This window comes from Coregonus clupeaformis, chromosome 35 (assembly GCF_020615455.1).
Source record: "Coregonus clupeaformis isolate EN_2021a chromosome 35, ASM2061545v1, whole genome shotgun sequence".
Classification (NCBI taxonomy): Eukaryota; Metazoa; Chordata; class Actinopteri; order Salmoniformes; family Salmonidae; genus Coregonus; species Coregonus clupeaformis.
The window spans coordinates 3,642,104-3,670,102 of record NC_059226.1 but is presented as its reverse complement, the minus strand read 5'-3'; the positions used below and the strand labels follow the sequence as shown (position 1 = coordinate 3,670,102).

Below are 27,999 nucleotides of genomic sequence, written 5' to 3'. Positions count from 1 at the left end.
GCAGATGCCAGCTTGATATAGCTAGCTTTCTTGTGTGTCATCTTTTAGCTTCTCAAATATTTCTCGAAAGGTTAAGAGGTGGGTTGTCAGATAGCTAGGCGTACTTGTTAGCAGAGATTATTAAATGACATCTCAGCGATATGCATATCACTATGGGATTTAATATACTTTCTGTTGTAGCCTGGTCCTAGGAAGTAACTTAGTATAAAACGAGAGTTCAAAGCATGCAACTTCTTGGACATTTCTGCTGAAAAATCCCATATACCATATATATTTGTTTGTGTCCTTGTACTTCCATCTCAAGTCAGCAATAACTATCCATCATGTTGTTCATCTGCAGGTTCACTGAATTCTGCAAAGCAAAGGTGGCCAGTGCAGGGACAGAAGGACAGAGCAGCATTGACTCATTCTTGACCACCACAAGTGTCTATGTGTACAGCCAGGGCCAACCCAGGCAGAAGGCCATAACAGAGGCTATACTGCAAGACCTGATCATTTCCTGCAACCTGCCTATGTCCTTAGTGGACAACCCTCACTTTAGGCATTTCATGTTAGTGGTTGATGACAAATATAGACCAGTAAGTAGGCCCACGTTGACCAGGCGCCTGCATGACTTAACACTGAACAAAGAGGCTACAATCAAAAGTGCCCAAGAGAAGACAGAATCAGTGTCTGTCACTGTAGATATATGGACTGACAGGACCATGAGGGGCTTCATGGGAGTAACGGCCCATTACATGGCCATGGAAGAGAAGAAAACTCCCAGACTGGAGTCAGTTCTGTTGAGCTGTGATAGATTCACAGGGTCACACACTGGGGAAAGAACCAGTGATACATTTGAAGTAATATGTGATAATTTTGGCATAAAACATGAATTAGATGATATCATATGTGATAACGCTGCAAATATGAAAAAGGCCTTCACAGTTTGTTTCCCCAAAGCAAGCAATGATCATGATGATGATGATGATGTGGAAAACCCCAGCCTATGGGAATAATTTGGTGAAGAGTACAATGCTGATGTTGAAGCTATCCAAACCAACTGCAGGCAACAGCGCTTACAGTGATTTGCCCATTCATTACAACTGGTGATTAGAGATGGACTAAAGGAAACAAAAATCATAAACAGTGTGATGGCTAAGGTAACTAAACTTTGCAGCTTACTACATACTACCTGTGGTCTGAAAGAAGCATTTGAAGCTGAGTTCGGAGCCAATCGTAGTATCCCTGCTGCTGTGTCTACCAGATGGAATTCCATCCTCTGGCTTGTTAAAGCAGTCACCAATCTGAATCAACAAAGCCTCAATACTCTACTTGAGGCCCAAGGACACAAGGAGCTCTGCTTATCACCAAGGGAATGGAGCCAGCTATTGGAGCTAGTGGACATTTTGGACCCTTTTGTCCAGGCCACCGACCTTACTCAGGGGGAGAAAGTGGTGACTCTCAGTGCTGCCCTTCCTTGTGGACTGTCACTCAACTATCATCTGCAAAGTATACTGAGCACAAGTCGACACCTAGACAGTCTAGTAAAAGCACTACAGCAGTCACTCAAACGCCGATTCCATGGGGTGTTTGTGAATGTCAGAATGGAGCACTCGGATGAACAGGCAACAAAACTTCCATTTGGTGACAATGTATACATAATGGCTGCACTGCTGGACCCAACTTTCTGCCTGTTCTGGCTTGATCATGATGTCCTCATACCACATGAAGATAAAGCTGAATTGAAGGAGAGTCTGATTGGTAGGTACAATGCATTGCAACATGCAACGTTTTCTATGCCACCTGAATTCAAATAATAATGATTTGTTTTCATGTATAATGTATCCTGTTATATTCTTGATTATATACATCATTTTATGAATTTTTTTCAGACCTTGTTTTCGCTGAGGCACGGAAAGTCACTGTTACGGAGAGCAGTAGTGGACAAGAAGAAGAACAACCACCTGCCAAAACCTCCAGACTGTTCTCTGGCTACCGCAACAAGATCAGCAAGAAGAAAGGAGACATAAAGTAATCTGTCAGAGCAGAGATTGTTCGCTACATTCAAGTATCTTCTGATGAAAATGAAGTCGATTGCTTGGATTTTTGGAGAATCCATGCAAAATACTTTCCAAGGCTCAAGCAGGTAGCAATGACAGTGTTGGCTGTGCCTGCCACTAGTGCCCCAGTGGTGAGATTGTTTAGTCATGGAGGCCTCATCATGCGCCCTCATCGTGCCAGGCTCAGCGCAAGAACGCTGACAAACTTGATATTTCTGAAATGTAACCTGTCTGCAACAGAAATGTTCTCTGTCTTAGTGCACAGGACGTAATTTGCTACTTGTTACAGGAAATTGTGTTTCTGTTGTTATGTGTCCAGGTCAGTAAGTATATTTTAGGTATATAGAACACTTTAGTAGTGCAGTTATTGAACAGTTGTCAGTCATTTTAGTTTACATTTATACATGATGACACCTTGCTGTCCCCAGTCCGCCTGGCCTTGCTGCTATTCCAGTTTCAACTGTTCTGCCTGCGGTTACGAAACCCCTACCTGTCCCAGACCTGCTGTTTTCAACTCTTAATGATCGGCTATGAAAAGCCAACTGAGAGACCTGAGCACCTAGGACCATACGTCGGGACTACCGGCCGTGGTGACTCCTTGCTGTCCCCAGTCCGCCTGGCCTTGCTGCTATTCCAGTTTCAACTGTTCTGCCTGCGGTTATGGAACCCCTACCTGTCCCAGACCTGCTGTTTTCAACTCTTAATGATCGGCTATGAAAAGCCAACTGAGATTTATTCCTGATTATTATTTGACCATGCTTGTCACTTATGAACATTTTTGAACATCTTGGCATGGTTCTGTTATAATCTTCACCCGGCACAGCCAGAAGAGGACTGGCCACCCCTCATAGCCTGGTTCCTCTCTAGGTTTCTTCCTTGGTTTTCGCCTTTCTAGGGAGTTTTTCCTAGCCACCGTGCTTCTACACCTGCATTACTAGCTGTTTGGGGTTTTAGGCTGGGTTTCTGTACAGCACTTCGAGATATTAGCTGATGTAAGAAGGGCTATATAAAATAAAATTGATTGATTGATTGATTGTCATTTATCTTCCCTCACCTACAGATTTTCTGTTTGTGTGACAGAATGAAGTGAAATATAGACAATGTCTGCCACAAAATACCATGCACTTTAAAATGTTATGTTAGCTATTTTTCATATCCGTTACAGTTACTTTTATTCATGTAAACTGTCTACATTTTAAAAGGACATTTATTTTGATTTAAATAGTGCCTGATGTGCTTTCTTTCATACAAGTATGGACTAATGAAGGGAGTCTCTTCAAATAATTTACAAGGTTAATAGACCTAACCCACAGCAAGCAGAAAGCCATTGCCAAAAGGGACTTGTGACTTGACTTAGATTTGGCCCTAAAAGACTTGAGACTTGACTTGGACTCTACCTCAAAGACTTGTGAACATCTCTGCCGATAAGTATTGACGGTGCCAAAACTAAAATATCCCAAGCCCCTCGTAATGCTTCTGAAAACAGCATACTATTCCAGAACATAATGACCCTTGAAGGAACCCTTCTGTGAGCCAGTAGCTAAATCCAGCCCGCGAAATGTGCACTGACACTGACAGAGTGGGACAGGTGGCGGAGGCTGGAATAGATGCCATGGCTGATTGATAAAGAGCTAAGGTGTTGCTGGGTTGGCACTCAGTCACTGATGCTCTCTGTGGCCTCTGCCCGGAGCGAGGGGGCATGGCCAGGTCACAGTACCTCCTTCGACTACCACAACACTCATCTAAAACACTCATTGCCAGCCTCCACTTTCATCCACCAGACGAGCGCTCGTGGCAAGCTTTTGCTGTGGTCCAGCGGGTAGGATGTTGTTTGCCACGGTTACAGCTAATAGAGTTCTGGGTACGTGAATGGACAGTGGGTCAGCTTGTCTGGTCGCTCTCTGGTAATCTGTGGGGCAGCAGGTAGCTTAGAGGTTAAGCACATTGGGCCAGTAACTGAAACGTCGCTGATTTGAATCCCCAAGACGACTAGGTGAAAAATTTGTCAATGTGCCCTTGAGCAATTAACCCTAATTGCTATTGTAAGTTGCTCTGGATAAGAGTGTCTGCTAAAATGTAAATCTGTGGACATTAGCCACAGCACCAAGGTTAGACCCTCTGCATGAGATCTCACAGCTGAGGTTGAACAACGTGCAGCGGCATCATTTGGAAGAAATGTCTCATTATTGTAGCTGATGCAGTTTTGCACGCAATTATTAATATGACAGTGTGTGGCATGTGAGTTACAGAACTGTACAAACCACTAAATGTCCATGGCAAGCAGATTTATGGAGCCATCAGAAGTGTTAAATGTTTCGCTGACAGACTGGTCTCACTCTTCACACAAAGAATAATCTGCCAAAAAGGCAGTTTTTGTGAAATGGAGAAAGACTTCAAAAATTGTGATTCAGCATTCAAAATGGTTCAGAGGATTGACAAGGAGGAACATTATTAGCAGTGGTGGAAAAAGTACACAATGTCATACTTGAGTAAAAGTGAAGATACAGTGGGGCAAAAAAGTATTTAGTCACCCACCAATTGTGCAAGTTCTCCCACTTAAAAAGATTAAAGAGAGGCCTGTAATTTTCATCATAGGTACACGTCAACTATGACAGACAAAATTAGAAAAATAAAATCCAGAAAATCACATTGTAGGATTTCTAATGAATTTATTTGCAAATTATGGTGGAAAATAAGTATTTGGTCAATAACAAAAGTTTCTCAATACTTTGTTATATACCCTTTGTTGGCAATGACACAGGTCAAACGTTTTCTGTAAGTCTTCACATGGTTTTCACACACTGTTGCTGGTATTTTGGCCCATTCCTCCATGCAGATCTCCTCTAGAGCAGTGATGTTTTGGGGCTGTCGCTGGGCAACACGGACTTTCAACTCCCTCCAAAGATTTTCTATGGGGTTGAGATCTGGAGACTGGATAGGCCACTCCAGGACCTTGAAATGCTTCTTACGAAGCCACTCCTTCGTTGCCCGGGCAGTGTGTTTGGGATTATTGTCATAATGAAAGACCCAGCCACGTTTCATCTTCAATGCCCTTGCTGATGGAAGGAGGTTTTCACTCAAAATCTCACGATACATGGCCCCATTCATTCTTTCCTTTACACGGATCAGTCGTCCTGGTCCCTTTGCAGAAAAACAGCCCCAAAGCATGATATTTCCACCCCCATGCTTCACAGTAGGTATGGTGTTCTTTGGATGCAACTCAGCATTCTTTGTCCTCCAAACACGACGAGTTGAGTTTTTACCAAAAAGTTATATTTTGGTTTCATTTGACCATATGACATTCTCCCAATCCTCTTCTGGATCATCCAAATGCACTCTAGCAAACTTCAGACGGGCCTGGACATGTACTGGCTTAAGCAGGGGGACACGTCTGGCACTGCAGGATTTGAGTCCCTGGCGGCGTAGTGTGTTACTGATGGTAGGCTTTGTTACTTTGGTCCCGGCTCTCTGCAGGTCATTCACTAGGTCCCCCTGTGTGGTTCTGGGATTTTTGCTCACCGTACTTGTGATCATTTTGACCCCACGGGGTGAGATCTTGCGTGGAGCCCCAGATCGAGGGAGATTATCAGTGGTCTTGTATGTCTTCCATTTCCTAATAATTGCTCCCACAGTTGATTTCTTCAAACCAAGCTGCTTACCTATTGCAGATTCAGTCTTCCCAGCCTGATGCAGGTCTACAATTTTGTTTCTGGTGTCCTTTGACAGCTCTTTGGTCTTGGCCATAGTGGAGTTTGGAGTGTGACGGTTTGAGGTTGTGGACAGGTGTCTTTTATACTGATAACAAGTTCAAACAGGTGCCATTAATACAGGTAACGAGTGGAGGACAGAGGAGCCTCTTAAAGAAGAAGTTACAGGTCTGTGAGAGCCAGAAATCTTGCTTGTTTGTAGGTGACCAAATACTTATTTTCCACCATAATTTGCAAATAAATTCATAAAAAATCCTACAATGTGATTTTCTGGATTTTTTTTCCTCAATTTGTCTGTCATAGTTGACGTGTACCTATGATGAAAATTACAGGCCTCTCTCATCTTTTTAAGTGGGAGAACTTGCACGATTGGTGGCTGACTAAATACTTTTTTTCCCCACTGTACCTTAACAGAAAATGACTCTGTCATGAGCCCTCTCACTCCACCGGGTTACCACCTTAATTTGTTTCCACTATCTTCCACTCTGCTCACCTCCCTCTCTCTACTCAGCCTAACTAGCTCCACCTGTCCCTGCTCTGCTCGGCTCTAATTACTCTGCCAGCTGCGCTGCATTACCCACTAACCTCTCCCAGTATTTAAGGCCCTGTCTTTCAGCTCTCCGGTGTCAGATCGTCTGCAAAGCTCACACCCGGAACCTGTTTGCTCGCGCTTCTGGCTCACCCTGGTTTTGTGACCCGGACCTGCCTGTTTTTTGGATACTCGTCTGCCTCAGGAGATCCAGACCTGCTTCTGCCATTACGACTCCTGACTACTCTTCAATCCCGGTAACTCTGACCAGCCTTCTGCCTTGCTACTACGTATTTTGGATTTCCCTTGAACTGTACTGCTGCCTGGTTTCATTCCGCCCTGTTGTGTCTGTGTCTCCCCCCAGGACTTCTGGACCACCCACCACCGGCTTCATGGGACGCATCGCTGCCACTGGGGGGGCACAGACCCAGCGCATTGGACGGGATCCCTGTTACCCCTGGAGCCTTCATTCACTCCCTACTTCCCTTTTCCCTTAAGTTTAATAAACTTTCTGGTGTGACGCAATTGTGGTCCTCTGGTCGTCTGTCTGAATCGTGACAGTACGATCTGACCATTATGGACTCAGCGCACACTTTCCCCGACATGGAAACCGATGAGCATGAGCAGCAGTTCCAGCAGCAGCAACAACAACTCGCCATGATCATTCAACTCCTCACCAACCTTACCCCAGCCAGTCTGCCCACCAGCCCAGCCCCCGAGTTACCTGCCCCGGTCATTAAAGCCGCTGCTCCGGAACCCAAGATTGGAAACCCCGAGCGGTTCAACGGCGATTCAACCCAGGTCCGGCCATTCCTGACTAGCTGCCGACTTCAGTTCTCCTTGCAGCCAAGGACCTTCGCCACGGAGGGGGCTAAAGTTGGGTATGCCATCACTCACCTGACGGGCCGAGCTCGACTCTGGGGAACAGCAGAGTTCGAACGTCAAACCCCCGCATGTGCAACCTTCGACCTGTTTGCTGAGGAGATGCTGAAGGTGTTTGACCTGGATTCACCCACCGCAGAGGCGTCTCGTGAACTGTTCAGTATTCGACAAGGCAGACGTACAGTCGCAGACCATTCCATCGACTTCCGAACCCTGGCTAGACGAAGTTCTTGGAACACACCATCGTTGGTGGACGCGTTCTTCCATAGTTTGGCTGACTATATCAAGGACGAGTTGGTCTCCCATGAACTGCCTTCCACTCTTGATGAAGCCATCGCACTGACTGTCAGGATCGACAGAAGGATACAGACCCGTCGTCGTGAGAGGGGGCGCCAAGGTCCACCTACTACCGGCATTCGGAGAGATCCGACTGGGCTCCTGTCATCTACTGCCACTCACCCAGGTCAGCTTGATCAGTCTGAGCCTATGGAGATTGGGCGAGCCTCCCTCACTCCTGCAGAGCGCCAGCGCCGCTTCACCTCAAACCTCTGCCTCTATTGTGGAGGTGATGGACATCGTGTGGTACCTGCCCTTTAAAGGGCCGAAGCTCACCGGGCGTAGGGGGAGTCCGGTTGAGTTCAATGACCATCCAGTCCTCCGACCGCAAACCCCTGCTGCAAGTTCACCTCCGCCTCTCTGACTCAACTCACACCCTGGCTGCTCTGGTGGATTCTGGCGCCGAAGCCAACATAATGGACATCAAGCTGGCACGCCAACTGGGACTGGAGAACCTCCGTTTGACACCTCCTATTCCTGCCCGGGCACTGGACGGACACTTACTCGGATCGGTCACTCATGTCACGGCCCCGGTCTCGATGGGTCTGTCCGGAAACCATCAAGAAACTATCCAGTTTCACCTGCTCCCCCTCCAGGCCAACCCCTCATCCTGGGTTACCCATGGCTCCGCCGGCACAACCCTCAGCTCGACTGGGTGACCGGGGTGATCAGGGAGTGGGGAGAGGACTGCCACCGAACCTGCCTGCTTGCTGCCGCACTACCCCCTCGGCCAGTACCTACTAACTCCGCTCCTGACCTCTCCAATGTCCCAGAATGCTACCAGGGTCTCAGAGAGGTGTTTAACAAAGCAAGAGCCACATCTCTGCCCCCTCACCGACCGTACGACTGTGCCATCGACCTCCTCCCTGGAACAGCTCCTCCAAGGGGTCGTCTTTATTCGTTGTCTGCTCCTGAAAGAAAGTCCATGGAGGACTACATCAATGGCTCTCTGTCCGCAGGATTAATCCGTTCATCTTCATCTCCTGCTGGTGCTGGCTTCTTCTTTGTGGGGGAAGAAGGACGGATCTCTTCGCCCCTGCATCGACTACAGGGGACTCAACGACATCACAGTGAAGAACCGTTACCCTCTGCCTCTGCTCACCTCTGCTTTTGAGTTGCTCCAGGGAGCCACTGTTTTTACCAAGTTGGATCTCAGAAACGCTTACCACCTAGTGCGGATCCGGGAGGGAGATGAATGGAAAACCGCATTCAATACACCAACAGGCCACTACGAGTATCTGGTTATGCCTTTTGGCCTCACCAATGCTCCTGCTGTGTTCCAGGCTCTAGTGAATGATGTACTGCGGGACATGTTAAACAAGTTTGTCTTCGTTTACCTGGATGACATCTTAATTTACTCCAGAAACCTGTCTGAACACACCCGCCATGTCCAGCAAGTCCTTCATCGTCTTCTGGAGAATTCCCTCTACGCCAAGGCAGAGAAATGTGAGTTTCACGTCAAGACAGTGGCCTTCCTGGGGTACATAGTGGCAGAAGGAAGTATCCAAATGGATCCTGCCAAAGTATCAGCAGTCACTTCATGGCCAGTTCCGGAGAACAGAAAGAAGCTGCAACAGTTTCTGGGGTTTGCTAACTTCTATAGGAAGTTTATCCGGAACTACAGTACCGTTGCTGCCCCTCTCACTGCTCTAACCAGCACCAAGCAACCCTTCACCTGGACCCCAGCAGCCGACAAAGCCTTCAGTACCCTCAAGGTGAGGTTCACCTCCGCTCCCATCCTCCAGATGCCTGATGTGGACCGGCAATTCATTGTGGAGGTGGACGCCTCGGATGTGGGAGTTGGGGCTGTGATTTCTCAGTGGGCTGCGGAGGATAGGAAGCTCCATCCCTGTGCCTTTTTCTCACGTCGGTTGTCCCCCTCTGAGTGCAATTACGACATAGGGAACCGTGAGCTGCTGGCTGTGAAGCTTGCCTTGGAGGAGTGGCGTCACTGGCTGGAGGGGTCCACCATTCCATTTCTCGTTTGGACCGATCATAAGAACTTGGAGTACATCCGCACGGCCAAACGGTTGAACTCCAGGCAGTCCCGCTGGGCCCTGTTCTTCACCAGGTTTAATTTCACTCTGTCATACCGGCCTGGATCACGCAACACCAAGCCAGACGCCCTCTCCCGTCAATTCCAGAAGGATGACACCCCCTCCAAGGACCCTGTGTCGATTCTGCCAAGTCCCTGCATCGTTGCAGCTCTGACCTGGGCTGTTGAGGAACAGGTGCTGGAGGCTCTCCGTAACCAGCCAGGTCCCAGCACTTGCCCAGCTGACCGCCTTTTTGTCCCCGAAGACCTGAGGTCCCAGGTCATTCAGTGGGGACATGACTCCCGCCTAGCTTGTCACCCTGGCTCCACCCGCACTTACAACCTGCTCGCCCAGAGGTTCTGGTGGCCCTCTCTGAGGAAGGATGTACGGGAATTCGTCCAAGCCTGCCCCATCTGCAACCAACACAAGTCGTCCTGCCAGCCCCCAGCCGGATTGCTGCAGCCCCTGCCTGTGCCCAGACGTCCCTGGTCTCACATCGCCCTTGACTTTGTCACGGGGCTGCCCCCTTCAAGTGGCATGACCGTCATTCTCACCATCGTTGACCGTTTCAGCAAGATGGCACACTTCATTCCCCTCCCCAAGCTCCCAACCGCCAAGGAGACCGCCCAGGTGGTCCTGGAACACGTCTTCCGGATCCACGGACTGCCAAGGGATGTTGTTTCTGACCATGGTCCACAATTCTCCTCCGCTTTTTGGAAGGAGTTCTGTCACCTGCTGGGAGCCACAGTCAGTCTGACTTCCGGATTCCATCCCCAATCCAATGGGCAGTCAGAGCGGGCTAATCAGGAGCTCGAGAAGGCGCTGCGATGCATGACTTCACGCAACCCCCCACTCCTGGTCGCAGCAATTGACATGGGTGGAGTACGCACACAATTCTCTGACCTGCTCTGCCATCGGTATGTCCCCTTTCCAATGTGTTTATGGATACCAGCCTCCTCTATTTGCCAGCCAGGAGGAGGAGGTTACTTGCCCATCTGCACTTGCTTTTGCCCGTCGATGTCGCCGCACCTGGTCACAAGCCCGAGCCACACTCCTCAGGTCCGTTGCCAGCTACACTACCGGGGCCAACCGTCGGAGAATTCCTGCTCCCACCTACCATGTTGGTCAAAGGGTGTGGTTGTCATCGAAGAACCTGCCACTCAGGGTGGAGTCGCAGAAGCTGGCACCTCGGTTCATTGGCCCATTCCCTATCATAAGAGTGATTAGCCCAACTGCTGTCCGGCTCCAACTGCCTAATTCCCTGAGGGTGCACCCCACTTTCCATGTGTCTAAGATTAAGCCCATCCATGAGAGTCCGCTGGTCCCTGCTGCGCCTGGTCCTCCTCCTCCACGGCTCGTCGATGGTGGTCTGGTTTACACCGTCCGCCGCCTGCTTCGGTCCAGACGGAGGGGTAGGGGTCTCCAGTACCTCATTGACTGGGAGGGCTATGGACCTGAGGAAAGGACCTGGGTGCCAGCTAGTCGGATTGTGGATAGGACTCTCATCACCGCTTTCCACCAACGGCATCCTGATCAACCTGCAATCCGTAGGGGCCGCCCCAGAGGGGTCCCTAACCGTCCGGCCCGCTCGGCTTCCTGTCCTGTGCCTGATCCTGTCTCGGGACCTGTCCCATCTCCCGACCACGGCCCTCCGGCTTCCTCCGAGGATGAGGACGTTCACTCGGACCGTTCGGAGGAGTTCTAGCCCTCCTCCGGCTCCCCTCCTCCCGCCCGGCGTGGTGTTGCTCTTGGGACTTCTGGGGCCGTCCCTTGGGGGGTTCTGTCATGAGCCCTCTCACTCCACCGGGTTACCACCTTAATTTGTTTCCACTATCTTCCACTCTGCTCACCTCCCTCTCTCTACTCAGCCTAACTAGCTCCACCTGTCCCTGCTCTGCTCGGCTCTAATTACTCTGCCAGCTGCGCTGCATTACCCACTAACCTCTCCCAGTATTTAAGGCCCTGTCTTTCAGCTCTCCGGTGTCAGATCGTCTGCAAAGCTCACACCCGGAACCTGTTTGCTCGCGCTTCTGGCTCACCCTGGTTTTGTGACCCCCGGACCTGCCTGTTTTTGGATACTCGTCTGCCTCAGGAGATCCAGACCTGCTTCTGCCATTACGACTCCTGACTACTCTTCAATCCCGGTAACTCTGACCAGCCTTCTGCCTTGCTACTACGTATTTTGGATTTCCCTTGAACTGTACTGCTGCCTGGTTTCATTCCGCCCTGTTGTGTCTGTGTCTCCCCCCAGGACTTCTGGACCACCCACCACCGGCTTCATAGGACGTATCGCTGCCACTGGGGGGCACAGACCCAGCGCATTGGACGGGATCCCTGTTACCCCTGGAGCCTTCATTCACTCCCTACTTCCCTTTTCCCTTAAGTTTAATAAACTTTCTGGTGTGACGCAATTGTGGTCCTCTGGTCGTCTGTCTGAATCGTGACAGACTCAAGTAAAAGTGAAAGTCACCCAATAAAATACTACTTGAGTAAAAGTCTAAAAGTATTTGGTTTTAAATATAGTTAAGTATAAAAAGTTCATGTAATTGCTAAAATATACTTAAGTATCAAAAGTAAAAAAATAAAAATAACAATCTTGTCCTGTTCAGCATTCAAAATGTAACAAGTATTTTGGGTGCCAGGGAAAATGCATGGAGTAAAAAGTACATTATTTTCTTTAGGAATGTAAAAGTAAAAGTAGTCAAATATAAATAGTAAAGTACAGATACCCTCAAAAACTACTTAAGTAGTACTTAACAGTATTTTTACTTAAGTACTTTACACCACTGATTATTAGGCCTAAGTGGTAGCTTCTCTGGGCCTCAGTTTGAGGCAATGTATTTTATCTGCTGATAACACTGGTTAAATGTAATGTTTTCTCAGAAGTAGTCGTTACAAGATGGGTGGTGCTGCTGTGTTTCAGCATCACTAGGGAAATATGCAGTGGAGCTAGAGTAGGCCAGAGTATGACCAAACTTTGTGAGGGGAAATACAGATTTGAAGATGCCTGCAGAAAATCTAATTCAACTGATAGAACTACTAACCTTATATTTAGCTGAATTTGTGTGCTCTTTTTTAATCCAAGAAACCAATTACCTTAAAAGTAAGGCAGAGTTGCTACCCAACAGTTAGAGCACATGACTAATTCAGGCATTCTGGTCTATGGTGAAAGATTAATACCTTCCCACCATTAAGACAACTTCTAATAAGTAATTGTCTCTATGGCCTTTAAAATTACTCTTAAATGCAACATCTCTAAATGACAACTTTCAAACAATTCGAATCAATGCTTACTTACTAAAGGGAACAGGATATTATCCACTACATTTGCCGTACTTCTGAAACTCAATTTTATATATGTTTTTATTTTTGTACTTTTTACATGATATCCAATTGGAAGTAGTTACAGTCTTGTCCCATCGCTGCAACTCCCGTACGGATTCGGGAGAGGCGAAGGTCGAGAGCATGCGTCCTCTGAAACACTACCCTGCCAAGCTGCACTGCTTCTTGACACACTGCTCGCCTAACACGGAAGCCAGCCGCACCAATGTGTCAGAGGAAACACATTGGTGTTTCCTCCGCACTAGAGCGCCATGGGACAAGGACATCCCGGCCGCCGGCCAAACCCTCCCCTAACCTGGACGACGCTGGGCCAATTGTTGGCCGCCTCATGGGTCTCCCGGTCGCGGCCGGCTGCGACACAGCCCGGGACCGAACTCGGGTCTGTAGTGACGCCTCTAGCACGGCGATGCAGTGCCTTAGACCGCTGCGCCACTTAGGAGGCCCCTGAAACTCCATTTAAAACAGGTAACTTACCACCTTTTCTTACAAAGTCAGTGGTGATCAATGTGAAACTTATTGCGAATACCAATGCTGTTAAAATGGAGACACTAGACATCTACTTTGCAAGAGAAACTACTGCATTGGTCCCTTTTTCACAGGTCACACCTCTGTTTCAATCGAAGATGTCTGTCTTGTGTGTAGACCTTTTATTTTTTTACCCACCCCCAATTGGTAGTTACAGTCTTGTCCCATCGCTGCAACTCCCCTACGGAGTAGGGAGAGGCGAAGGTCAAGAACCATGCATCCTCCAAAACACAGAGCTGCCAAGCCACACTGATTGCTTAACCCGGAAGCCAGCCGCACCAATGTGTCAGAGGAAACACTGTCCAGCTGGCAACTGAGGTCAGCTTGCAAGCACTCGGCCCGCCACAAGGACTCGCTAGAGCGCGATGGGACATGGAAATCCCGGCCAGCCAAACCCTCCCCTAACCAAGACAACACTGGGCCAATTGTATATCGCCTCATGGGTCTCCCGGTCACGGCCGGCTGTGACTCAGCCTGGGATCAAACCCGGGTCTGTAGTGATTCCTCAAGCACTGAGATGCAGTGCCTTAGTTCGCTGCGCCACTCGGGAGGCCTGTGTGTAGACCATTTCTAATCGATATCCAAACGTAAGTTATTTGAACTCTACTATTCAATGATTGACAGATCATGTTTTGATGTACTGTAGCTAGTGTCCTGTGGTAACTATTTGCTGAGGTCTGATAGAATGATAGAAAGATGTATCCAATTATAGGTATAATCTAAGTGGTCAAAATGTTTTTCTTTCCGACTTTGATTTATTTTCAAGTACGCTCACTGCTTGCTGTGTTCCCAATTCAAAATAAAAGCTTCCGCCAACCTACAATTAATTAACTCATAACTCTTTGATAATAGCAAATCAAACATCATTCAGACATGGAGTACATGCCTAAATAAAACCATATTAGTTCCCCTCTGAAAGTCGTTCCAAGAACTGTTGCTTCTTAATATGTAATCCTGTTTTTCTTTGAAGAGCCTGCTCTTTTTTTAAATGACTAATTTTCTATCTCTCTTTTCTCCTACAGTACGTGTTATGTACAGTAGATCGCTTCAAATTCACCTAAAAAGAGTGATTGAGAGAGACAGTTCATTATGGAAAGGTGTGCATTGGGCTGAAATGTTACCTAGTTGTGGGCTATAGGGCAGATGATTAATTAACGGGGAGTGTTGAGGCGAGGAAATGGAAAGTGAAGAGAGAGCGAGATTACAAGAGCAGATAACCTTCTTCATACATACAGCATGGTCTGTACGGTCAGACATTTTAAGGGCAGGTCAAAATGAACCTGTTTTAACATCTCTGGTTCATAAACTTCACTGGGTCACGCCACTCTCCATACCTTGTCCTCAACTCTTCACACCTTTATTTTGTACTGTCGGAGCACTTACAACACCAACATACCTGTATAAAGACAGTTCTGTGTAAAATCAGGGGAAAAAAAGGTATTTCTCTCAAAGTTAAAATCTCATCCAAGCATAGCCGATTATCTCTAATGCTGGTCGTAGACTGACATCACCTAATACCACTCTACTTCCTTCCCCCAACTCCCCTGACTCCTCTCTCTCCTGTCTAGGGGACGTTCATTGGTATGCAGGGGGTGTGGGCAGCTAATATATCAACATACAGTGCAACTGAGACTACCCAGTCGTTGCAAAGGAAGCTGTGTTTCTGCACTGCCCTCCCTGGCCTTCTCCTTCCTCCCCTGTGGCTACTGTTGTCTTTTCTCTTGGTTGTGGATCATTAACTGTTGTACTGTAGCCTATTCCGTCATTAGTTCCATAGTTGGCCTTGTTGAATACTTTTCCAATCATTCTTAGACTGGGTGGTATCTTGTAGGAGGGGAAATAAATATCTAATTTGCATGCAGGTGCTTCCTAGACTTGCCACTGAGTGTAGGAAATATTAAACATTCGAGAGGTGTCAGCCACCAAGCCAGTTATAGTTGGATTGGAATTCTTGGTTCCATAAGTGTCTTTGTCGTAGCACTAAGGAGTGCAGAAAAGTACATTTAGATGAAAAAACCCACAAAGGAAAATGTACTTTTGTCACATAATAGGGCAAATGCTAATTTATAAATGCCAAGTGCAGTGTTGCTGAGTTCTTTGGTTTATCTCTTTCAGGAGAGTCTTTCTGAGTCACCATGAGGAATAACATAGGTTTTTATAAGATCCAGGCAGCATTCTGAGCTACAGCTTTGATATGTACAGTCCATTCTGTAAATTCACTTGATCTGTTGATATTTAGACAAATTACTAAATAGGTCTGATTTTGTTCAATATCCTTGCATTTATCTGATAGCATTGTTTCATAATCAATATACCAAATTATTAGTCACTTCCTCTGATAGAGTACAATAATTATTTTTCCCCGTTAATACATTATGAAAGGGTCAAGTGTGATCAAACGTCCTTTATGTGGGGTGCAGGGCTGAAAAAGGTTAGTATAAAAGAAACAGAGCCTGCACACTGATAAGCTCCACCGCGTACCCTTATTCACACAAAAACAATATTTAGATCCAGCAAGGATCAAAACGTTGCTTGTTTGTGAATAAAGGTATGTGGAGGAGTTTATGAGTGTGCAGGCTCTTTTTCTTTTATACATTATGAAAGGAAAATAACAAACCGTAAGACCAGTCAAATGATTGAGCTCATTTTAATACTGTTCTGTTCTTAATACCATTCTGATTGATTGTTGGAGGGAACGAGGGGAGGGTGTTAGCCATTGTTTCATCCTTTGGTCGAGCTACCTCTCCCTGCATTCAAACAAGGCTATGCCATCCCCCTCCTCTAAATGCTTGTCAAGCAGGGAGGGTTGGCAGCTCTTTTGACAGTAATGTTATGCTATTGCTTTGTTAAGTGACAACTGTATCACAACATTTTCCTTCCGCTTCTGAAGTGAAGTGGGTTTTGGTTAACTTTCCCTAACAATAGCGTGAAGATGATACTTAGCAAATGATTGTCGTTGATGATTGTACTGCTGAAAGTGTTCCAAACTCTAGACCTATTATTGAATACCTGTAACAGAGATATCTGTAATTACATAATGACTTGGAAGATGAATTCAAATTAAGATGCCTGCCTAATGAAGCAACACGGGCAGAGATGAAACAGACTTAAAATAGCACTACAATGTTCTATATTATATTGGATATCAACATGTTCTCTGTGTGTTGTACTGTACCTACATTATGAGATATAGTTATAGTAGTTCCACTGTATTACTATTATATTTCAAATACACCCCAACTAGACTAAATGAACATTAGCAGTAGCATCAAGATGCTCTAAAAACAAGGAACTCAACTCACACACTGAGAAATAACTGTGCTGTATACATCTATATTAAATGTATGCTGAATGTTAATAGCTCTAGAGTATAGATCATTATTATCTATTCAAAATACATCATTTTGTAAAACAAGCATATTTACAGCTCCCACCGGGTAGGCAAAATAAGTAGAGTGAAAAACAAATCCTTAATTTGAGCTGCAGAGACAGTGCAAAGCGTACATTATTTATTTCCCTGTTGGGGCAATACTTTCACTTCAGACATACGGTATATAGTTAATTACTGACAGCCACGGAAAAAATCAGGATAGAGAAGAAGAAGAAGAAGAAGAAGAAGAAGAAGAAGAAGAAGAAGAAGAAGAAGAAGAAGAAGAAGAAGAAGAAGAAGAAGAAGAAGAAGAAGAAGAAGAAGAAGAAGAAAAAAAAGTGTGTGTGTGTGTGGCCTCAGTATGCGTATGTATTTGTGTGTGCGTTAAGTGTGTGTGCATATGTAATTGTATGTATGTGTGTCTATGTGTGTGTTTGTATGAGAATGTCAGTGTAAGTGCGTATGAGTGTGTGGATAGAGTCTTGTGAGGGTGCATAGAGTCAGTGCAAAATAGAGTCAGTGCAGTCCAGGTAGCAATTTCATTAAGTATTCAACAGTCTAATGGCTTGAGGATAGAAGCAGTAGTGGAAAAATTGTCATACTCGAGTAAAAGTCAAGATACCTTAATAGAAAATGACTCAAGTATAAGTGAAATACTACTTGAGTAAAAGTCTAAAAGTATTGGTTTTAAATATACTTAAGTATCAAAAGTAAATGGAATTGCTAAAATATACTTAAGTATATATTCCTTATATTAAGCAAACCAGACGGCACAATATTGTTTATTTACGGATAGCCATGGGCACACGCAAACACTCAGACATAATTTACAAACTAAGCATTTGTGTTTAGTGAGTCCACCAGATCAGAGGCAGTAGGAATGACCAGGGATGTTCTCTTGATGTATGTGAATTGGACAATTTTCCTGTCAAAATGTAACGAGTACTTTTGGGTGTCAGGGAAAATGTATGGAGTAAAAAGTGCATTATTTTCTTTAGGAATGTAGTGAAGTAAAAGTAAAAGTTGGCAAAAATAGAAATTGTAAGGTAAAGTACAGATACCAAAAGAACTACTGAAGTATTACTTTAAAGTATTTTTACTTAAGTACTTTACACCACTGGATAGAAGCTACTGTATTTCTGAGCCTGTTGGTCTGAGACCCGATGCTTCGGTAGCACTTGCCAAACGGTAGCAGAGAGAACAGTCCATGGCTGGCTTGTGTGGCTGAAATCTTGGGCAATTTTTCGGCCATTCCTCTGACATGCCTGATGTAGAGGTCCTGGATGGCAGGGAGCTCGGCCCTGGTGATGTACTGGGCAGTCCGCACCACCCTCTGTAGAGCCTTGCAGTCAAGGGAGGAGCAGTTGCCATACTAGGCGGTAATGTGGTCCTCTGTAGCTCAATTGGTAGAGCACGGCGCTTGTAACGCCAGGGTAGTGGGTTCGATCCCCGGGACCACCCATACGTAAAAATGAATGCGCACATGACTGTAAGTCGCTTTGGATAAAAGCGTCTGCTAAATGGCATATTATTATTATATTATTAATGCAGCCAGTCAAGATGCTTTCGATGGTGGAGATGTAGAATCTCTTGAGGATCGAAGGGCCCATGCCAAATCTCTTCAGCCTACTGAGGAAGAAGAGGTGCTGTTGTGCCCTCTTCACGACTGAGATTCGGAGTCAGTGTTTCTTATGAATTTGACAGTCTGACCATTTCAGTCAGTAATGTAGCCCCATCCTAATCATGTGGAGCCCCTCCGGTCACTATGCAACAGTGTGTCACGGATTCAGCCGAGGCTGTCCCTCTTCCTTGCTCGGGCAGGCTTCGGCGTTCGTCGTCACCGGAGTACTAGCTGCTACCGATCTATGTATCTATGTTCAACTTTTTCTGTCTTTATTGGTTACACCTGTTTCCCATTATGTAGTATGTCTTCCCTATTTAGCCCTCTGTCTTGCACTGTGTGTTGTGTGTGATTGTTATTGTCTTCGGTAGTCGTTAGTATGCGGGTTTGTTCCCTCCCTGTGTGGAGGTAGTGGTTGTTTTGTTTTTACCTTTGAGTAAAGTACGTTTTACATTTACATTTTACATTTTTGTCATTTAGCAGACGCTCTTATCCAGAGCGACTTACAGTTAGTGAGTGAATACATTTTCATACTGGCCCCCCGTGGGAAACGAACCCACAATCCTGGCGTTGCAAATGCCATGCTCTACCAACTGAACTACAGTTCTGTGTCCTGCGCTTGACATCGCCTACCGCATTTCACTGACGCCCTGACAGAATCACACACCTTCATTATGGAGTCAGCAGGCTCAGCGATGCCAGCCGGATCGATGGAAGAACGCGTACAACAACAAGCAGCCATGATCCAGGCTCTCGGCACCGCCATGGAACGAGTGGTCAACACTATGGAGCGATGGGAGAGAGGAGGTCTTCCTATACCTCCTCCGATTACACCACCACCTACACCAATATCCATCGCTTCACCTCCTGGGTCCAGTGGGATTCGGCTCTCGCTCTCGAGGGCGTATGATGGTACAGCTGCCGGGTGTCAGGGTTTTCTGCTCCAGGTAGAGCTCTACCTGGCAACCATTCACCCGGCTCCCTCGGGATACGAGAGCGTGTCCGCCCTCATCTCCTGTCTGTCCGGTAAAGCGCTGGAGTGGGCAAACGCCGAGTGGTGGGGATAGACGCCGCAACTGTCAACTATGCGGAGTTCACCCGCCGCTTTAGGGCGGTATTTGATCATCCACCAGAGGGGAGAGCGGCAGGTGAGCGTCTATTCCACCTCAGACAGGGGAAGTGGAGCGCACAGGAATTTGCACTGGTCTTTCGGACTCTGGCTGCCAGCGTAGGATGGAATGAGAGGGCCCTCATCGACCACTACCGCTGTAGTTTAAGGGAGGACGTTCATCAGGAATTGGCCTGCAGGGATACCAACTTAAACCTGGACCAACTGGTGGCCATGTCGATTCGACTGGATAACCTGTTGGCTACCCGCGGATGTCCGGATCAGGGATGTCCATTCTATCCCCCAGCACCTCCGACCCTACCCCTATGGAGCTCGGAGGTGCTGCTATGAGGGAGACCAGTAGAGGGGCCGTCCCCTGCACCAACTGTGGCCGGAGAGGACACACTGCTGGTCGGTGCTGGGGAGGGCCTCCAAGGAGTCGAGGCAGTAGGCAGCGCACTGATGAACCGTCTCAGGTGAGTAGGCACCCAACTCACCCAGAGCTCCCTGTTGCGCATATGTTTATGAATGTTGTGTTTCCCGAGTTTTCTTCTCATTCCCAGCATAAGGCGCTAGTAGATTCAGGCGCAGCTGGGAACTTCATTGATCGTCAGTTTACCCGTAGGTTAGGGATTCCTATTGTGCCAGTCGATGTGCCCTTCCCTATCCATGCCCTAGATAGTCGTCCTTTAGGGTCGGGTCTGATTAGGGAAGTCACAGCGCTCTCAGGATGAAGACGCAGGAGGGGCATGAGGAAATAATTAGTCTATATCTGATTGATTCTCCTGTGTTTCCTGTGGTGTTGGGGCTTCCCTGGTTAACCTCTCATGACCCCACTATTTCATGGCAACAGAGAGCTCTCAAGGGATGGTCTAATCAGTGCTTGGGGAGGTGTGTAGGTGTTTCCGTAGGGGCAACTACGGTGGAAAGTCCGAACCAGGTTCCCACCATGCACATTCCGCCTGAATATGCCGATTTGGCTTTCGCCTTCAGTAAAAAGAAGGTGACTCAATTACCACCCCATCGACAGGGGGATTGTGCGATAAACCTCCAGGTAGGCGCTGCGCTTCCCCGGAGTCATGTGTATCCTCTGTCACAGGAGGAGAAGGCGGCTATGGAAACATATGTCTCCGAATCTCTGGGACAGGGATACATTCGGCCGTCTACTTCCCCTGCGTCATCAAGTTTATTTTTTGTGAAGAAGAAGGATGGTGGTTTACGCCCGTGCATTGACTACCGTGGTCTAAATCTGATCACAATAAAATATAGCTATCCATTACCTCTGATTGCTAGCATGACGGAGTCATTGCACGGGGCGCACTTCTTCACTAAATTGGATCTCAGGAGCGCGTACAACCTGGTGCGTATCCGGGAGGGAGATGAGTGGAAGACAGCATTTAGTACCACCTCGGGGCACTATGAGTACCTTGTCATGCCATACGGTCTGATGAATGCTCCTTCAGTCTTCCAATCGTTTGTTGATGAGATTTTCCGGGACCTGCATGGACAGGGTGTAGTGATGTATATAGATGACATTCTAATATACTCCGCTACACGGGCCGAGCATGTGTCCCTGGTGCGTCGGGTGCTTGGTAGACTGTTGGAGCATGACCCGTATGTGAAGGTGGAGAAATGTCTGTTCTTCCAAGAGTCCATCTCCTTCCTAGGACACCGCTTGTCCGCGTCAGGTGTGGAGATGGAGATTGACCGCGTGTCAGCCGTGCGTAATTGGCAGACTCCAACCACGGTGAAGGAGGTGCAGCGGTTTTTGGGTTTTGCCAATTACTACCGGAGGTTTATCCGGGACTTTGGGCAGGTAGTGGCTCCCATTACCTCCTTGCTAAAGGGAGGGCCGGTGCGTCTGCAGTGGTCAGCTGAGGCGGACAGGGCTTTTAGGCATCTGAAGGACCTGTTTACTTCGGCTTTGGTGCTGGCTCATCCGGATCCTTCCTGGCATTCCAGGTTGAGGTGGATGCGTCTGAGGCTGGGATCGGTGCTGTACTGTCTCAGCGCCCGGGTACGCCACCTAAACGCCACCCCTGTGCTTTCTTTTCTAAGAAGCTCAGTCCGGCAGAGCGCAATTATGATGTGGGGGACCGGGAGCTGTTAGCTGTGGTTCAAGCCCTGAAGGTGTGGAGGCATTGGCTTGAGGGGGCTAAACACCCTTTTCTCATTCTGACTGACCATCGTAACCTGGAGTACCTCCGGGCGGCGAGGAGGTTGAATCCTCGTCAGGCTAGGTGGGCCATGTTCTTCACTTGATTTGTGTTCACTCTCACTTACAGACCAGGTTCCCAGAACGCTAAGGCAGACGCCCTGTCCCGACTTTATGACACAGAGGAGAGGTCCATTGAGCCCACTCCCATATTCCCGGCGTCGTGTCTGGTGGCACCGGTGGTGTGGGAGGTGGATGCGGACATCGAGCGGGCGTTACGTACCGAGCCTATTCCCCCCCAGTGTCCAGAGGGTCGGATGTACTTTGTGACGGACCTTCCCCCCTCGCAGGGGAATACCACCATCCTGGTCGTTGTGGATCGGTTTTCGAAGGCCTGCCGTCTCATTCCTATGCCAGGTCTCCCTACAGCCCTATAGACTGCTGAAGCCCTGTTTACCCACGTCTTCCGGCACTGCGGGGTACCTGAGGATATTGTGTCGGATCGGGGTCCCCAGTTCACCTCTAGGGTCTGGAGGGCGTTTATGTAACGTCTGGGGGTCTCGATTAGCCTTACCTCATGTTTTCACCCCGTGAGTAATGGGCAGGTGGAGAGAGTTAACCAGGATGTGGGTAGGTTTCTGAGGTCCTATTGCCTGGGCAGAGATAGCCCAAAACTCACTCCGCCACTCCTCTACTAACCTTACCCCTTTCCAGTGTGTGTTAGGTTATCAGCCGGTCCTGGCACCTTGGCATCAGAGCCAGATCGAAGCTCTTGCGGTGGATGAGTGGTTTCGGCGCTCGGAAGAGACCTGGAACGCTGCTCATGTACACCTGCAGCGGGCAATCAGGAGACAAAAGGCGAGCGCCGATCGCCACCGCAGTGAGGGTCTGGCTCTCGACCCGAAACCTGCCCCTTCGCCTGCCCTGCCGGAAGCTGGGTCGGCGGTTTGTGGGGCCATTTAAAGTCCTGAGGAGATTGAACAAGGTTTGTTATAGGTTACAACTTCCTATTAATTACCGTATTAACCCCTCGTTCCATGTGTCTCTCCTCAGGCCGTTAGTAGCTGGTCCACTCCAGGAGTCTGAGGTACGGGAGGTTCCTCCGCCCCCACTGGACATCGAGGGGGCTCCGGCGTACTCGGTCCGTTCCATCCTGGATTCGAGGTGTCGGGTGGGGGGCCTGCAGTATCTCGTGGAGTGGGAGGGGTACGGTCCGGAGGAACGGTGCTGGGTCCCTAGGAGGGACATCCTAGATCCCTCCATGTTGAGGGATTTCCACCAGTCATCCGACCCGCCCTGCTCCGCGTCCTCCTGGCCGTCCCCGAGGCCGGGGTCGGCGCACGGCTGGGGCCGCTCGTCAAGGGGGGTACAGTCACGGATTCAGCCGAGGCTGTCCCTCCTCCTTGCTCGGGCAGGCTTCCGCATTCGTCGTGACCGGAGTACTAGCTGCTACCGATCTATGTATCTATGTTCGACTTGTTCTGTCTTTATTGGTTACACCTGTTTCCCATTATGTAATATGTCTTCCCTATTTAGCCCTCTGTCTTGCACTGTGTGTTGTGTGTGATTGTTATTGTCTTCGGTAGTCGTTAGTGTGTGGGTTTGTTCCCTCCCTGTGTGGAGGTAGTGGTTGTTTTGTTTTTACCTTTGAGTAAAGTACGTTTTCTGATCAGTTCTGTGTCCTGTGCTTGACTTCGCCTACCGCATTTCACTGACGCCCTGACACAGTGCAACCTATGTGCTGTGGTTAATACTTCTATACTCTTGGTGACATGACAAGTCATGAGGAGGGATATATACTCCAGCTCCAGACCACAGCCCATGCAGCTCTAGGTACATACAGTTGAAGTCGGAAGTTTAAATACACTTAGTTTGGAGTCATTAAAACTCGTTTTACAACCACTCCACAAATTTCTTGTTAACAAACTATAGTTTTGGCAAGTCGGTTAGGACATCTACTTTGTGCATGACACAAGTCATTTTTCCAACAATTGTTTACAGACAGATTATTTCACTTAGAATTCACTGTATCACAATTCCAGTGGGTCAGAAGTTTACATACACTAAATTGTCTGTGCCTTTAAACAGCTTGGAAAATTCCAGAAAATGATGTCATGGCTTTAGAAGCTTCTGATAGGCTAATTGACATCATTTTAGTCAATTGGAGGTATACCCGTGGATGTATTTCAAGGCCTACCTTCAAACTCAGTGCCTCTTTGCTTGACATCATTGGAAAATCAAAAGAAATCAGCCAAGACCTCAGAAAATAATTGTAGACCTCCACAAGTCTGGTTCATCCTTGGGAGCAATTTCCAAACGCCTGAAGGTACCACGTTCATCTGTGCAAACAATAGTACGCAAGTTTAAACACCATGGGACCACGCAGCTATCATACCACTCAGGAAGGAGACGCGTTCTGTCTCCTAGAGATGAACGTACTTTGGTGCAAAAAGTGCAAATCAATCCCAGAACAACAGCAAAGGACCTTGTGAAGATGCTGGAGGAAACAGGTACAAAAGTATCTATATCCACAGTAAAACGAGTCCTATACTGACATAACCTGAAAGGCTGCTCAGCAAGGAAGAAGCCACTGCTCCAAAACCGCCATAAAAAAGACACTACGGTTTGTAACTGCACATGGGGACAAAGGTCGTACTTTTTGGAGAAATGTCCTCTGGTCTGATGAAACAAAAATAGAACTGTTTGGCCATAATGACCATCGTTATGTTTGGAGGAAAAATGGGGTGGTTTGCAAGCCGAAGAACGCCATCCCAACCGTGAATCATGGGGGTGGCAGCATCATGCTGTGGGGGTGCTTTGCTGCAGGAGGGACTGGTGCACTTCACAAAATAGATGGCATCATGAGGAAGGAAATGTATGTGGATATATTGAAGCAACATCTCAAGACATCAGTCAGGAAGTTAAAGCTTGGTCGCAAATGGGTCTTCCAAATGGACAATGACCCCAAGCAAACTTCCAAAGTTGTGGCAAAATGGCTTAAGGACAACAAAGTCAAGGTATTGGAGTGGCCATCACAAAGCCCTGACCTCAATCCTATAGAAAATATGTGGGCAGAACTGAAAAAGCATGTGCGAGCAAGGAGGCCTACAAACCTGACTCAGTTACACCAGCTCTGTCAGGAGGAATGGGCCAAAATCCACCCAACTTATTGTGGGAAGCTTGTGGAAGGCTACCCGAAACGTTTGACCCAAGTTAAACAATTGAAAGGCAATGCTACCAAATGCTAATTGAGTGTATGTAAACTTCTGACCCACTGAGAATGTGATGAAAGAAAGAAAGCTTAAATAAATAATTCTCTCCACTATTATTATGACATTTCACATTCTTAAAATAAAGTGGTGATCCTAACTGACCTAAGACAGGGAATTTTTACCAGGATTAAATGTCAGGAATTGTGGTAAACTGAGTTTAAATGTATTTAGCTAAGGTGTATGTAAACTTCCGACTTCAACTGTACCTGTGTCTGTGCAGAAGCAGAGGAGAGGCAGTTCTTGTCAGGCAGGTAGTGCGATGTCAGTGCTCTAATGCAGATAGCTTGTTCCCTCCACGGGAGCACAAGGCGCCTGCGAAGAGGAAACTTGACCTCCTCTAAAGGGTATCTTGTTAGGTCATTATCTTAAATAATTGATTATTTATACCCAGATCAGAGATGCCCTTGATAACTGCCGATTACTGGGCAGTCCATGGCACTGTATTAATCAAACAGTATTCATCTCATCACACGATGGATGACGTTAGATGGAATTGGAAAGGAGGAGCAGATGTTAATGGAGAATGCTGAGGCTGTTAGCCGGATGGGCAAATTCAGAGATGCATTTTCAGGTTCTGTTTGGTGGCTTAAAAGCATTCACGTCTTCTTCCCAGAGGTTATCTGCACTCAGCCAGCACCTTTTTGTAGTACATCTCACGAGGGCCCCGGCTATCCCCGTCCTCAGCGTGATTTTAAACCAGACCATTAAACAAGGTTGTAATTCTCCTTTTATTCGAGCCAACACGCTCACCACCGATTCATGGGTAGGGATGGGCAGGTTTAGACGTGGACCCCCACCTGGAGACCTTTGATCACTCCCAGCCTGGTTATTTACTGGCCAAGTGTGACTCCAGTGTCTTAAATATGCATAAGTAATCTTCATACTCCTGATCACCTAACCAATCAAAGGCAGCTAAACTATGCTGATAAGAGAGATGAAAGGAGGGGGGGTGAATAAATCAATGAGGTTTTGCTGCTATGCTACCACACCCTGAATGTGGACACAATGATCCAAGGGGCAATATTTTCCATTGACGTGAAAGCAGCGAGAAAAATCTCAGCAAGTGGTCGATTCTGATGCTTCCAGAAGCACACATTTTGTTTGGTCTCCCTTTAGAGGGAACTTTTCCTCACCTAACAGACACACACCACTACTCTGCTTCTTCTCTTGACAGCATTTGTTCTTTTTAAACCATTGTCTAACCTGTCAAGGCCCAGCCAAAATACGTTTTCTTTCCTCTGTGCTCGGTACACACAATAACAAACATCCAATTATCTAAAGAGAGGGGGGAGAAAACATAGTTGATAAATCTAAGAGCCCTCTGACAGTGAAATGTTTCATGAGGTTGGACCAACACTACCAGTCAAAAGTTTGCACATTTTTACTATTTTTTACATTGTAGGGTAATAGTGAAGACATCAAAACTATGAAATAACACATATGGAATCATGTAGTAACCAAAAAACTGTTAAACAAATCAAAATATATTTTATATTTGAGATTCATCAAATAGCCACCCTTTGCCTTGATGACAGCTTTGCACACTCTCGGCATTCTCTCAACCAGCTTCATGAGGTAGTCACCTGGAATGTCCATTAAAATAACATCAAATTGATCAGAAATACAGTGTAGACATTGTTAATGTTGTAAATGGGTATTGTAGCTGGAAACGACTGATTTTTAATGGAATATCTACATAGGCGTACAGAGGCCCATTATCAGCAACCGTCAGTCCTGTATTCCAATGGCACGTTGTGTTTGCTAATTTATCATTTTAAAAGGCTAATTGATCATTGGAAAACCCTTTTGCAATTATGTTAGCACAGCTGAAAACTGGCCTTCTTGAGACTAGTTGAGTATCTGGAGCATCAGCAATTGTGGGTTCGATTACAGGCTCAAAATGGGCAGAAAAAAATAACTTTCTTCTGAAACTCGTCAGTCTATTCTTGTTCTGAGAAATGAAGGCTATTCCATGTGAGAAGTTGCCAAGAAACTGAAGATCTCGTACAACGCTGTGTACTAATCCCTTCACAGAACAGCGCAAACTGGCTCTAACCAGAATAGAAAGAGGAGTGGGAGGCCCCGGTGCACAACTGAGCAAGAGGACAAATACATTAGAGTGTCTAGTTTGAGAAACAGACACCTCATAGGTCCTCAACTGGCAGCTTCATTAAATAGTACCCGCAAAACACCAGTCTCAACGTCAACAGTAAAGAGGCGACTCCGGGATGCTGAAGTTGCAAAGAAAAAGCCATATCTCAGACTGGCCAATAAAAACAAAAGATTAAGATGGGAAAAAGAACACAGACACTGGACAGAGGAAGATTGGAAAAAAGTGTTATGGACAGACCAATCGAAGTTTGAGGTGTTCAGAACACAAAGAAGAACGTTTGTGAGACGCAGACCAAATGAAAAGATGCTAGAGGAGTGCTTGATGCCATCTGTTAAGTGTGGTGGAGGCAATGTGATGATCTGGGGGTGCTTTGATGGTGGTAAAGTGGGAGATTTGTACAGGGTAAAAGGGATCTTGAAGAAGGAAGGCTATCACTCCATTATGCAACGCCATGCAATACCCTGTGGACGGCGCTTGATTGGAGCCAATTTCCTCCTACAACAGGACAATGACTCAAAGCACAGCTCCAAACTATGCAATAACTATTTAGGGAAGAAGCAGTCAGCTGATATTCTGTCTATATTGGAGTGGTCAGCATAGTCACCGCATCTCAACCCTATTGAGCTGTTGTGGGAGCAGCTTGACCGTATGGTATGTAAGAAGTGCCCATCAAGCCAATCCAATTTGTGGGAGGTGCTTCAGGAAGCATGGGGTGAAATCTCTTCAGATTACCTCAACATTATTGCCTTACCTCCATAACATACTACATTTGCACACACTGTATATATATTTTCTATTGTGTTATTGACTGTACATTTCTCTGTGTTGTTGTTGTTTTTATTGCACTGCTTTGCTTTATCTTGGCCAGGTCGCAGTTGTAAATGAGAACTTGTTCTCAACTTGTTAAATAAAGGGGACATAAAAATAAAATAAAAAACAAATTGACAACTAGAATGCCAAA

The 27,999-nt window shown here is 46.9% G+C and overlaps 2 protein-coding genes across 3 annotated transcripts in view; one reads left to right on the top strand and one right to left on the bottom strand.

Moving 5' to 3' along the window:
* The window catches only part of LOC121573524 (delta-sarcoglycan-like), a 345,990-nt gene that overhangs the window by 265,247 nt on the left and 52,744 nt on the right, over positions 1-27,999 (bottom strand). The window lies entirely within an intron of this gene.
* LOC121573526 lies at positions 320-2,346 on the top strand. The gene is made up of 2 exons (XM_041885587.1): positions 320-1,743; positions 1,875-2,346. Exons 1-2 carry the CDS (start codon positions 1,134-1,136, stop codon positions 2,015-2,017), a joined length of 753 nt encoding a protein of 250 aa, XP_041741521.1. The 5' UTR covers positions 320-1,133; the 3' UTR covers positions 2,018-2,346.

What these genes read in the sequence shown, in the direction of transcription:
- LOC121573526 (XM_041885587.1), top strand. Translation starts at nt 1,134, where the DNA reads ATGGCTAAGGTAACTAAACTTTGCAGCTTACTACATACTACCTGTGGT. An exon ending in ATTGAAGGAGAGTCTGATTG is followed by an intron (nt 1,744 to 1,874) that starts GTAGGTACAATG and finishes AATTTTTTTCAG; the next exon opens with ACCTTGTTTTCGCTGAGGCA.